Source organism: Megalobrama amblycephala, linkage group LG10 (assembly GCF_018812025.1).
Source record: "Megalobrama amblycephala isolate DHTTF-2021 linkage group LG10, ASM1881202v1, whole genome shotgun sequence".
NCBI lineage: Eukaryota > Metazoa > Chordata > Actinopteri > Cypriniformes > Xenocyprididae > Megalobrama > Megalobrama amblycephala.
This window is the reverse complement of record NC_063053.1, coordinates 26552835-26567380: the sequence shown is the minus strand read 5'-3', so window position 1 is coordinate 26567380 and position 14546 is coordinate 26552835. Positions and strand designations below refer to the sequence as shown.

General features: G+C 36.8%; 1 protein-coding gene across 1 annotated transcript in view; it reads left to right on the top strand.

The window, feature by feature from the left end:
* The window catches only part of LOC125277223 (protocadherin-15-like), a 274335-nt gene that overhangs the window by 218749 nt on the left and 41040 nt on the right, over positions 1 to 14546 (top strand). The window contains 4 exon segments of the mRNA XM_048205573.1: positions 303 to 430; positions 5932 to 6147; positions 6961 to 7049; positions 7880 to 8056. Coding sequence (XP_048061530.1) covers positions 303 to 430; positions 5932 to 6147; positions 6961 to 7049; positions 7880 to 8056 — 610 coding nt within the window.

Sequence of the window (14546 nt, the reverse complement as noted above, 5' to 3'; positions counted from 1 at the left end):
TTCATTTCTCTCTTTTCTCTATTATTGAGCTATGATATACAGCTTTTCATCTGCGCTTTCCCCTGTGTGTGCGCACATCTACACCACATGACTTTATATATTGTCGTTTAGTGCAACAGAAGACAAATGCTTTCTGACAGAGCATATTTCTCATGTCTGCCACAGTGTGGAGAGGGTTGCAGCAGCTGTGTGTGTGTTTTTACATTAACACTGCCTTTTTGTTTTAACTGTGACAAATAGGGCTTATAGTTCCATAAACTGAGGTCTGTTTTTCCTGTGTGTGTGTGTTTAAATATAACCAGCAAACACAGCTAAGGTATTTATCGACGTTCAAGATGAGAACGATCATCCACCAGTCTTCACAAGGTCTCTTTACATTGGAGGTGTGACTGAAGACACTAAGACCTTCACCACAGTACTGAAAGTTGTGGTGAGTATATGTGCATATGTTATGTGTTATTCATTCCTTGGCAGCAGTGTTAGGAACAGTCTGAATGCCTTGGGGCCATAATATAAGCCTTAGGTGGGACTCATGAATATTAATTAAGTGACATAATGCTGACTCAGTAGTCCTAACTGATTTGCTGAAGGCAGGTAGTAGACACTTGCATTGACAAAAAAAAAAAAAAAAAGTCATTATTTACTCATGCTAATATCGGCCAATGTGCAGAACACAAAAAGATTTTGTTTTTTGTTTTTTGGAACACTGTTCACGTGTGTGCCAATGGCAATTGAAAAATGGCACAAAAAAAAAAAAAGTAAAGGTAAAAAAAAATAGTTCATTTATACTGTATTCTAAGTCTTCTGAAGTCATAAGAAAGCTTTTGTGAGGAAAAGACCCTAATATGTCTTTAACCTTCTGGGTTCTCAGGATTTTTGGGGCCCTGGAGAAGTTTTGACATGCCCTGACATTTGTGCTTTTTTCAGTTGTTCATAAACATATAAATGACAAAAGTGTCATTACACTGTATTTAGCACAAACTAGGCTACCATAATATGTGAGGAACATGTATGTACATGTTTGTTTTTTTTAAGGAATAACGTTTATGCATGGTTATTGAAAAAACAAAAAACTTGAAATAAGGCCAAAAAATATATATTAAATCTGTGTTCAGAAGACTTCTGGGTATTGGAGGTATATAGGTTGTACACTAGAGTTTTTACTTCAAAACTATGTAAAATTATCCTGCCTACTCGTTCATATAAAACAATAGAGAGATTTAAATTTTGTAAGACACTTTTTGTCAAGAAACACAGTATGTGTGGAGGTGTGAATCATCATGAATAATGCTGTGATTCACACCTGAGAAGACAAACGATCCGCATAATGAACTCTTTCAGTCAGTCAGGTGATCATGCTGATAACAGGATTAATGTCCACTCTTGACAAAAAAAAAAAAAAAAATGTGATCTCATGCATGCACGTATTATTGAACATCATGTGAAGAAAATTTTGTATAGGCCTATGTTAAATTACAGTACCAGTCAAAAGATTGGACGCATTGCCATTATAATGTTTTTAAAAGAAGTCTCAAGTCTCTAATCAAATAATGGTTTTCTATTTTAATATACTTTAACATATAATGTATTTCTGTGATGCAAAGCATCTGAACATTCCTACCTCTATGACATTTCATATAGGCTACTAAATTTATTATAAATGTTAATGTGCAGTTGACAAACTATACATCATTAAAAAGATCTAAGACTCAAGCTTCACATTTTGACCCTTAAAATCGTATATTGACTGTCATTTCTTAATATGCTTAAAAGCATGCACATTTGAAGAAATATTGATGGATTCTCATATGTTTACGTCAATTTTCTATACAGATGAGTAATATTTATTCAATATTTATTGTCATCACTATGAGCGCTGGAAACTGTGTTTTCAATTCATACTTGCAGTTGGAGGGCGCTCTGTGCACCTTTAGTCCACAAATGCCTCCTAATGAAGAACAGGCATAACATGTGACATTTCAGGAACTAACAGTGGCTTCCAGAGATCACTAACCATGGCTATAACATGCAGATAAACACTTTTGAAGATAATAAATACACGATTGCGACAATGTATACATGTATTGCCTCAGAATTTGCGTCTGAATAGTGCTGGCTCCGTGGGCGTGGCCGAATTAGCGGATAATGAGCTGAATCACAGGCGTCTGACATGGCTCTTTTTTCACACAGATTACATAAAGAGAGAATTTTTGTTTTCGATTTGACTTACACGATTTAAAACCTGACATTTCAACGTGTCTTTAGACATAAGTCTCATTTTCTTGTGGTTAGTATTCACTAAGTTACAGTTCATTTTCGGAGAACTGTCAGATTGGACTTCGTTCAGAGGGAGACGACTGATCACGCATCATGTTACTTTTCTTTATTTTACAAAAAGCACATCATTTTGTTTTTTACTCTGAGTGTAAACAAATAAAAGAAGATACTTCACAGATTAAAATGGTGTATAACTCTTAATTGTATGTGCACCACTGACTGAGTATTTTGAGTCTCTTTCACACTGGTAAGAAAAAAAACAAGGTGGTATCGGCAGCGATACCTCTGACTCCAGAGTGTTAAAGAAGTTTTTATTCATATCTGTTTTATTCATTAATATCTGTATTTGCATTTGTAAACATTGTCCAGTTGTTATATATTTTTTCATAATGTTTTCACACTTGACACAACAGTTAAAACGTGCAAGATAGAGGCATAAAGATTTTTCAGAATGTTCCTCCTTTGTTTCATAGAGAAATTTATAAGCATACAAGTTTGAACCGCATTTCCAACCCGAATTCCAGAAATGTCCTGTGGGCCAAGGCTCATTTAAAATGGACTGTTTCAAAGTGGAAAAGTGTTCTATGGTCAGACGAGTCCAAATTTGACATTCTTGTTTGAAATCACGGACGCCATGTCCTCTGGGCTAAAGAGGAGGGAGACCTTCCACCGTATTATCAGTGTTCAGTTCAAAAGCCAGCATCTCTGATGGTATGGGGTGCATAAGTGCATAAGGTATGGGCAGCTTGCATGTTTAGGAAGGCACTATGAATGCTGAAAGGTATATAAAGGTTTTAGTGCATCATATGCTCCCCTCCAGATTACGTCTATTTCAGGGAAGGCCTTGTGTTTTTCAGCAGGACAATACAAAACCACATACTGCAGCTATTACAATAGCATGGCTTTGTCATAGAAGAGTCTGGGTGCTGATGTCCTGCCTGCAGTCCAGATCTTTCACCATAGAGAAAAATATGTCAAAGATGACCACAAACTCTTCAGCAGCTGGAAACACTGATGAATAGGAAGTTAAAAGGAACAGCAATAGATTTTTGTAACAATATGAACATTTTTACTGTCAATTTTGATCAATTTAATATGTCCCCAAATTTTAAGTGGTAGTGTTTTTGTATTTCTTCATTTGTTTAAACTTGCCTCTAAATTTGAGATTGCATTAACCACAAAGATTGTGGTAGTTTGTTATTAAGCAAAATACTAGCAGAATACACTTTAAATAGGTTATTAATTCATGGGGTTGGAAATTTTGTTCAGGTGTTGGTGTCTGCAGTACATTATATTTCATTTTTATAGAGAAGAACATGCTGTTCACATCCTGACACACCTGTCAACACTAGAGAATCTCTCTCTCTAGCTGTTCAAATCTACTCGCTTCCCCCCATATCTTAGTAACTGTGCATAGACAGCTTCTCTCTCCATTCTGACAATGTGGAAGACAAGTGACGGACACCTGTAAAATACCCACTGTGTTCCCACAAGGTGACCGTTATCTCATAAATGGAGTCTTTAAACATCTATAAAAAGCATTAAGACGTACAATCTGATGATATATGGGATTATTACATTTCTAGGTCATCGCTGAAGTGGAAGCTGCAGAGCGTTTATATTTATTTCTCTATCTCTGCCACCAAGGTTTTTGAAGGAATAGTTTGGCCAACATATTACTTTTTATTTAAGGGTCAGAATTACTAACAGCTGAAGCCAGTGCAAACCCTTTTTTGCCATTAAAGCCAAAAATGGAAATTATGTAATTAATTACTCACCCTCATGTCATTCCAAACTCATAAGACTTTTGTTCATCTTCAGAACACAAATTAAGATATTTTTGATGAAATTCGAGAGCTTTCTGACCTCCCTATAGACAGCAACATCATAACCAATTTCAAGGCTCAGAAAGGTAGCAAAGACATCCTTAAAATAGTCCTTGTGACTACAGTGGTTCAACCTTAATGTTATGAAGTGACGAGAATATTTTTTTGTGTGCAAAAAAAAACAACTTTATTCAACAGTTTTTTTTCTCTTCCCTGTCATGTTTACGTTGTAGACGCAGTGCAGCGTTTCCAGGTTCTACGTCAGAATGCTGACTCAGTATTGGCTGATGCTGTTGATGTGAGCAGCACGACATGCATGTGTGCCGGCCAATAATGAGTCATGTTCTGATGTGGAATCCGGAAGCTCTGCTATGTGTTTACTGCATCAACAGCGTAGAAAAATGGCAGGAGAGAGAAGAAATTGTTGAATAAAGTTGTTGTTTTTGCTTGTTTCTTGCGCACAAAAAGTATTCCCGTCGCTTCATAAGATTAAGGTTGAACCGTTGTAGTCACATGGACTATTTTAACAATGTCTTTTTTTACCTTTCTGGGCCTTGAAAGGTGCAATGACATTGCTGCATTTGTGTGGTCTCGGATTTCATCAAAAAATATCTTAATTTGTGTTCTAAAGATGAACGAAGGTCTTACGGGTGTGGAACAACAAAAATTTTAATTTTTGGGTGAACTATCCCTTTAAAAACTACTGCCAGGATTTACTAAAGACACACAGTGAAACATGTAGCTGACCTTACTGCATTTGCATTTGTAGGAGTTTCCCTTTCAGACTCAAAATTTATGGTAAGAGAGTATTTAAATAAATCATCCAACGTTATTTACTAGGTTTGCGGTAGTCAGTTTGCTAATATTTGTGCTGTTATCAAAAAAGTATGTCTTAATGACTCCCTGTTGGTGAAAATCAAGTTCTTAAAGTAGTTTATGTCTATGTGGTGTTTTTAATATGCTTTAAGACAAACCATGTGGAAATTCATCAGTCAACACCATTGCTGACTATTTTCTCCTTAAAACTGCAGTGAACCAAGGACAGTCTCAAAAATGCGGTTTGAAATCACCCCTGTTTCCTACTGTAAAAACATGTAACAAATCCAGTCAACTTGTAGGATGGGGCTTTTCTCCACTGACTTTCTGTGATCTTCAAAGTGTTTCTAAGGATGCTGATCTTTAAAAAGCAGCTGTCTGAGATGGCGAATGGGACGTTAGCAACACATTATGAGCTGTTTGATAACGTAGTTTACCGTTAAACACATTTCCATTCTAATACATTGACTTGTAGACAAGCCTGTATAATTTGCTCTTCCTCTTTTTCTGAATCAGTTTCTGGTTCAAACATATATGGCTGAATTAAGTATTTCCACTTTGTGCTATTGTGTAGCATTTACAATTGACTGAGTGGATCAGGTAGTCCGAGCTGGTGTGATTGAATGTAGGCAGGGACTAATTTGCATATTCATAGTTCTGCTGATTGACTGCAATTATTGACTCCAGGGCATTTTGAAGACGTTATCCAACCATATCATTTGCCAAGCCACGTTATTTTTTAATTTGCACTACTCTTGCGTTAGTCATTATAGAAATGATCTGCTGTGTCTGTGTTCTTTAATATGTGCATTGTCAGTAAATTACCTGCAGAAGTTTCCACTTCCTTCTGCACTTTTATGGGATAGCGCTAATTTGCCCTGTTTAGTAATTCTGGCCCAAAGCCTCTCAAGTATTCCATTTCTTCGGTTATATGACCAAATAATGTAAATTTCTCAAAACCAATTTCATTTCCATGATCAAGGTGTTTCTTCATGTAATTCATGTGTATTAGGCTACAGATATCGACACAGGAAACTACAGTAAGATGGCCTACAGACTGATCATCCCTCCCACTCCCGAGGGGCAGGACAGTTTCGTTATTGAGCCGTACACTGGCGTCATCAAGAGCGCCATCATGTTCAGAAACATGCGAAGGTCCTACTTCAAGTTTCAGGTCATCGCCACGGACAATTATGGGCAGGGGCTGAGCAGCAGGGCTGATGTGGTGGTGAGTGCACCTTTGACCTGTAAAGTTTGTTTATGCACCTCATGTGAAAAGAGGATTCGAACACAGCTGAGAGTTCCCACTCAAAACATGTGGCTTTGAGATATGACATTTTCTCTCATCCTTCATGGTTATGCAAAATTAATGTTTGGGGTTCAAGTCAAATCACTGACTGATTAATTTAAAATGAGTCTAAATCACATAACAATCTGCACTGTTATTAAGTGAAAATATCTCTCCAGAGTGTCGATTTGGTTTGATGAATACGTTATGTTTCAGTAAATGTTTGTGTGCAGAAGTGCATATGCTATTTGTGCACTACTTAGTGCAGTAATGAATATATAAATAAACTGTTTTTGTGTCAGCTGAATTATTTATGCTGTTATATCTCCTGAAGTGTTGCAGCCAGTGACTTGTGCAATTCCCAGAAATCTCTGGAGCTAATGAATGCCTAATAAAATAAGAGGAATTAGTATTGCAATGTATCAGGGTTTTAAACATCATGTCATTAATGTTTGTGTCATTTTCGATTTCCACTAGCAGTAGAATTGTTGTATAAGCGTTCATCTTGCCGCCACACTGTTACTGACCAATTGAATTAAAGACCATTACAACTGCAAACAGCACTTTAAAGCTTGGTGGTATGCTATGAAGTCTGGGAATTTTTCTATACTTGCTATTACTATTTGGTCATTTTAAGCAATTTTCAGAGAAAATACATAAAATCCAGATTGAATATCATCGAGATATGATTATTTTAGCTATAACAAGCCTGTGCATATAAGCTCTACCACATGAATCAAATCTTTTTCGTAGGTCTCCGTTGTGAATGCCTTGGACATGCAGGTTGTGGTCTCTAACGTGCCGCCCACTGTGGTGGAGGAGAATAAAGAGCAGCTGATTAGGTGAGAATTCCTCCCTCGGTGTGTTTATCTGCATTGCTGGTTTCCTTGAGTGGCATTAAGTGTTTCCTGCACTGTCAGCAGCTTCTGTTTTCCCACTTGCTTTGATTTAAATGGCCATCCAAATTGTTAAAACACAGAATTGGGCTCAAATTGCAAAATCCAATGAGCAAAATAAAACTACTTTGCTCAGCAAGTTGCAGCATAATCATAATAAAAGACAAAATGATTGCTTTATCAATGCTAGTCCGTATGTTTCAAACCAAAGACAATACAGTGCTGTTCATTCAATTTATGCAATAACTGTTCTGTATGCTTTATAAATGCATTATAGGAAGAATCTCAAAATCGGAACAAATTATTACATCATGGCCACGTTTTTGTAGAACAAGGGAACGAATTAGTAAAATGTGCTGGTGTATTGTAAGTCATGGGAACAAATTGATAATTCATGGCAACGATATATATATATGTGTATATATATATATATATATATATATATATATATATATATATATATATATTGTCCGCATGTCATTTGCGGGACTCTGAAGATTTTAATTAAAAATAAAAGCAAACAAAAAATGTTTCGACAGAAGGATTCTCATGACTGTTATTGTAAAAAAAAAAAAAAAAAGAGTGATAATCATGAGAAATACAAACTCAAAAGTAATGAGAATTTTTTTTTTTTTTTTTGAGATTTACCCTTTAAGTTTCGCAACAAGTGATATGTTTATTAAGATGCAAAGTAGAAGTATTAGAAATTAAGTTGGTGGATTTCGCATTTTAACATTTGAGGAAGATTAAGCAATTTCATATACCATCTTTTTCAGTATTTTGGAGCGATATGTGCAAGATCAGATCCCTGGTGCTAAAGTGATAGTAGAATCGATCGGCCCACGGCGGCATGGAGAAGGTTATGAACTTGAAGACTACTCCAAATCAGACCTGCAGGTGTACGCCATCGACCCTCTCACCAACAGAGCTATCTCCAGACAAGAGCTCTTCAAGTAAGCCAAACATCTTTAACAAACAGTCTGCTACTTTGTTTCCAACATTTGGGAAAAGGGGAAAAAGTCAGAGCCTTGTCCTGTGTGCTCTGACTATGGTGTTGATGTGACATTTTAAAACTGGCTTGCAACAATTCCAGATTCTCTTTTCTCCTCATCTCACCATCGCTGCCTGTTTATGCTCTTCTGTGCTAAACAACATATTTTCAAAATCATCTAGTCAATGGGATGCATAAACAGCTAGTTAACTAATCATTCTTAAGCCCTGTATAATTAGGCAATTCCACCTGATTGGACACATTTTCTATGAAGTGTTTTCATAAGGCCTATTCTTGTTTTACTACAGCTAGACGGAGTTCAACTAAATTACACCACAACTGCTAAAAATATAAAAAAATAATAATAATACTAACTAGATAAATCATTTAAATCGTCTTTAAAAAAAGATAGTGGCAAAAATGCAAAAAGTGCAGAAGAAAAAGGAAATGAATTGCTTTTGTAAACAGTTGTTCTATACAGGATGAACCTGTACTCTTCAGCTGAGATGAAAAAGCCCCACGACGTCCAGGCACACAGCAATACACTCATTTAAACTCTGCCGTGCCCCATGACTCAGCAGGGACGCGTCTGTCACTGGGATCCAACACAAGTCATCAGGATTCTGTTCAAATATGTGTTTACTGAGCCAACAAACACATCTCATTCATATTCACTAGCACAGGAGATCACAGACCACCTGCCTTATTCTGCCTTTCTAGCCTCACATCTTACTCTTATACACATTTTATTTTGTTTACTGTGAGATGTGTTCTGCTTGTGTTTGTATCTCAAAGCAGAGCAGCTGCCCAGATGAAATTTTTATGGCTCAGAGGTTACTGGTAACATTTCTTTAGAGAAATGAAGACAAATGAAACAACTGTTGACAGAGAAATAATTAGCCAGAATTTGATGAGAAATGTTTGAAGCTAGTATTAAAATCTCTGACTTTTTAATTGTATTTAATTTTTTGAGATCTCAACTAATTTAAGATGCATGTGAGGGTCTTAGGAGAAAATCTGAGAAATATAAGATTGAGGCAGAAGTCTCTATTTGCTCTCCATGTTTAATCTGCATGTCTTTTTTTTTATTGTGTAAACATTTTCAGAACCAACTGAGATATTTAAGGCATGGTTGTTGTTGTAGTGTTATTGTTGTTTACTCAACCACAGTAGTTCCGTAAGCACCGTAATTGAAATCAAGCTGAAAATTTTACTTCAGGTTGGTTTCAGTTACCGAAAGTAAGTTTTAATGAACAGTTTTAGTTTTAGTTAACTTTTTTTTTCTTGCACAAAGCTATTGTTTTGACCAATTTTATGGTTCTTTTTAGAGTTCTTAGATTAATAACATCAAGGTGTCACGGATTGGCTGAGGATGAAGTTGAAAATGGTGTTGTGCAAAAAAACAGCCCCTCAAAGTCCTTGAAAACAAAAGAAAACACAACAGATTGGGGCAGAGGGAGGCTTGACTGAGCTGTCCCTTTAAAAAAAGTTCTCATTTGTGAATGTTCTTTATTACAGATGAGAACATGCTTTTTTGCCTGTGTTTGTGTGGACATTATCTGTCGCTGTTTGACTCAGTTACATGGGGGACATGCTGCTTTTAGACTGTGTTTTTGTGTGTATGTACCTTCCTGACTGAGAATAGCAGACCGCTGATTTTTGCGCCATTCTCCTTTCATATGTTCTGCTGGAGACGAGGTTGTTTTCTTGTGTCTCAGGTAATAAAAATCAAAATCTGCTTCGCAAAGCTGTAGGGTCTAAGCTGCACCTCAGTGTTCACAAATGTTCCCTTCACACTAAATTCTTTGTCCAGAATCCATATTGTCACTCTCAGTAATGTTTTGTATGGATGAATCCAGTCCTGCTGGTTAGAAGCCCATTGACTCTGAAATGCGATAAAAAACATTCAGCCATTGTTAAGCACGTTCACACTGCATGTCAGTAACAGCGTGAGTTAACCCGTGCTGTTTCTCTTCCTCCACAACAGGGACGTGATTCAGAGAGGTGAAAGAACTATCTGAAACATTCCACGGGCTTTAATTAAAAAAGAAACAAAATATTGTCACCATGTCATGTATGCTACAGTTCAGCTTGAGTTTGTTCCTTTCTTTTTCTAATTAGTGGAACATGTAGCGTTTAAAACTTTAAAATTAAGCATTATACTTCCTTCTAGTAGTCGCATGGAACCAAAACTATTATTGGCTTTATATTTTATTTTATTTTATTTTATTTTATTTTATTTTATTTTATTTTATTTTATTTTATTTTATTTTTTTATTTTATTTTATTTTATTTTATTTTATTTTATTTTATTTTATTTTATTTTATTTTATTTTATTTTATTTTATTTTATTTTATTTTATTTGCTATCACCAATAATACACTGCCTGGCCAAAAAAAAAAGTCACTGTTTTAATAGCAAATACTTAAAGGTGCCCTAGAATCAGAATTTGAATTTACCTCGGCATAGTTGAATAACAAGAGTTCAGTACATGGAAAAGACATACATTGAGTTTCAAACCCCATTGTTTCCTCCTTCTTATGTAAATCTCATTTGTTTAAAAGACTTCCGGAAAACACTCGGATCTCAACATAACACAGACTGTTACGTAACAGTCGGGATCATTAATATGTATGACCCCAATATTTGCATAATGCCAGCCCATTCGACGCATTAGACAAGGAAAGGCAGTATTAACAGCTGGATCTGTGCACAGACAAGGTAAGCAAGCAAGAACAACAGCGAAAAATGGCAGATGGAGCAATAATAACTGACATGATCCATGATATCATGATATTTTTAGTGATATTTGTAAATTGTCTTTCTAAATGTTTCATTAGCATGTTGCTAATATACTGTTAAATGTGGTTAAAGTTACCATTGTTTCTTACTGTATTCACAGAGACGAGAGTCGTTGCTATTTTCATTTTTAAAGCTGCCGTAGGTAACTTTTGTAAAAAAATATTTTTTACGTATTTGTTAAACCTGACATTATGTCCTGACAGTAGAATATGAGACAGATAATCTGTGAAAAAATCAAGCTCCTCTAGCTCCTCCCAGTGGTCCTATTGCCATTTGCAGAAATACACCGCTCCCGGTAAGAAACAACCAATCAGAGCCATGAGGAGTGTCTTAGCAGTGTCAATCAATCAAGCTCGCGTGCGCTCTGATCACACTCCTCTCATGCACAGTGTACAGGCGTCAAATTCAAGATTACCGGTGTGCCGCAGCTTTGCTTATGGCGAAATAAAACGATGTTATATGCAAAGGACCACCCTGAAATCTACAAGAAACCATGCCATACATAATTTGTCAGTCCTGTTTTGAAATTATCTTAGTTGTGTAGTTCTTAAAAAATTAAACAAATCAAGCAGGGATACTTACTTGTCAAGCAGAAATGTGGCTGACTCTGCATTGGTTTTTAATCCTTTCAGGACACGTAGCTCCCTCCACCTCGGAAAAGCCGCTCCGATATTTACCCTCGTTTTATTTCGGGCTCTATCTAATTCTTTCTTTTTGGCTTTTTTATCATCGTCATCTGTCTTTTTCCGTTTACCCGTCTTTATTTTATGAGCAGGTGCCACTCGAGGAATTGACAGTTTGGATTGTTTTTCCGCCATAAGCAAAGCTGCGGCACACCGGTAATCTTGAAGCCTGTATGCGCTGGCGCTGTGCATGGGAGGGGTGAGATCAGCGCGCACGCGAGCTTGATTGATTGACACTGCTAAGACACTCCTCCTGGCTCTGATTGGTTGTTTCTTACCGGGAGCGGTGTATTTCTGCAAATGGCAATAGGACCACTGGGAGGAGCCAGAGGAGCTTGATTTTTTCACAGATTATCTGTCTCATATTCTACTGTCAGGACATAATGTCAGGTTTAACAAATATGTAAAAAAAAATGTTTTACAAAAGTTACCTACAGCAGCTTTAAACCCATGCAGTCTGTATAATGCATAAACACAACTTCATTCTTTATAAATCTCTCCAACAGTGTGTAATGTTAGCTTTAGCCACAGAGCATAGCCTCAAACTCACACAGAATCAAACGTAACCATCTAAATAAATACTTTGCTCACATAATTCGAAGCATGCATACAGCATGCATGACGAACATCTTGTAAAGATGCATTTAAGGGTTATATTAGCTGTGTGAACTTTGTTTATGCGATGTATATATAGTCGAGATCTCGTGAGGCAGAGGGAGGCATCTCTTAAAGGGGCCGTGCTGAAAAAATCAGTGCATAGTCAATGATGCCCCAAAATAGGCCGTTAAAAAAATGTATTAAAAAAAATCTATGGGGTATTTTGAGATGAAACTTCACAGACACATTCAGGGGACACCTTAGACTTATATTACATCTTGTAAAAAAACAATCTAGGGCACCTTTAAGAATCTATTTGGATCATTATTACAGTTATTATTATGTTTCTAGCATGTCATATGTTTGGCAATGGTCCTTTTAACCCTAAAAGATGGAGTGTGTTGCTTTTCATTTTCTTAAACAACCATATAGGAAGACATTACTGCATTACTACAACTACAGTAGCATATATATATATATATATATATATATATATATATATATATATATATATATATATATATATATATATATATATATATATATATATATATATACAGTGGGTATGGAAAGTATTCAGACCCCCTTAAATTTTTCACTCTTTGTTATATTGCAGCCATTTGCTAAAATCATTTAAGTTTTTAAGTTCATTTTTTTTCCTCATTAATGTACACACAGCAAAAACACAGAATTGTTGACATTTTTGCAGATTTATTAAAAAAAGAAAAACTGAAATATCACATGGTCCTAAGTATTCAGACCCTTTGCTGTGACACTCATATATTTAACTCAGGTGCTGTCCATTTCTTCTGATCATCCTTGAGATGGTTCTACACCTTCATTTGAGTCCAGCTGTGTTTGATTATACTGATTGGACTTGATTAGGAAAGCCACACACTGAATAATATATATAAGACCTTACAGCTCACAGTGCATGTCAGAGCAAATGAGAATCATGAGGTCAAAGGAACTGCCTGAAGAGCTCAGAGACAGAATTGTGGCAAGGCACAGATCTGCCCAAGGTTACAAAAAAATTTCTGCTGCACTTAAGGTTCCTAAGAGCACAGTGGCCTCCATAATCCTTAAATGGAAGACGTTTGGGATGACCAGAACCCTTCCTAGAGCTGGCCATCCGGCCAAACTGAGCTATCGGGGGAGAAGAGCCTTGGTGAGAGAGGTAAAGAAGAACCCAAAGATCACTGTGGCCGAGCTCCAGAGATGCAGTCGGGAGATGGGAGAGTGGCCCGACGGAAGCCTCTCCTCAGTGCAAGACACATGAAAGCCTGCATGGAGCTTATTAAAAAACACCTGAAGGACTCCAAGATGGTGAAAAATAAGATTCTCTGGTCTGATGAGACCAAGATAGAACTTTTTGGCCTTAATTCTAAGCGGTATGTGTGGAGAAAACCAGGCACTGCTCATCACCTGTCCAATACAGTCCCAACAGTGAAGCATGGTGGTGGCAGCATCATGCTGTGGGGGTGTTTTTTCAGCTGCAGGGACAGGACGACGGGTTGCAATTGAGAGAAAGATGAATGCGGCCAAGTACAGGGATATCCTGGACGAAAACCTTCTCCAGAGTGCTCAGGACCTCAGACTGGGCCGAAGGTTTACCTTCCAACAAGACAATGACCCTAAGCACACAGCTAAAATAACGAAGGAGTGGCTTCACAACAACTCCGTGACTGTTCTTGAATGGCCCAGCCAGAGCCCTGACTTAAACCCAATTGAGCATCTCTGGAGAGACCTAGAAATGGCTGTCCATCAACGTTTACCATCCAAACTGACAGAACTGGAGAGGATCTGCAAGGAGGAATGGCAGAGGATCCCCAAATCCAGGTGTGAAAAACTTGTTGCATCTTTCCCAAAAAGACTCATGGCTGTATTAGATCAAAAGGGTGCTTCTACTAAATACTGAGCAAAGGGTCTGAATACTTAGGACCATGTGATATTTATTTTATATATATACCCACTGTATATATATAGGCCCCATTATTTATACCAGCTTCTTGTATGTTCCCTAAAGGTACACTGAGTAATTAATTCCACTTAAAAGTGTGAGTCAATTTTTTAATATATTCTTATATATTCTTATTCTAATATATTCTGTGTTCCACTGAAGAAAGATGGTTAAACACAACAGTAACAATAAGAGACAGTAAATGGTCTAAACCTTTAACATCTTGATCTGATGGAATGTAGACAGCGCTAAATACAGGTGTAAATGAGCTGTAAATTCCAAATAGCAACAAAGTTACTTTGTGCACCCTGTCTATTCATCCTCAAATCTCCTCAGATGTTGTGAAGCTCATCTGTGTAGCGTTGCAGGTCTATTTGACCACATAGATCAAACACACAGTCTTTCATCA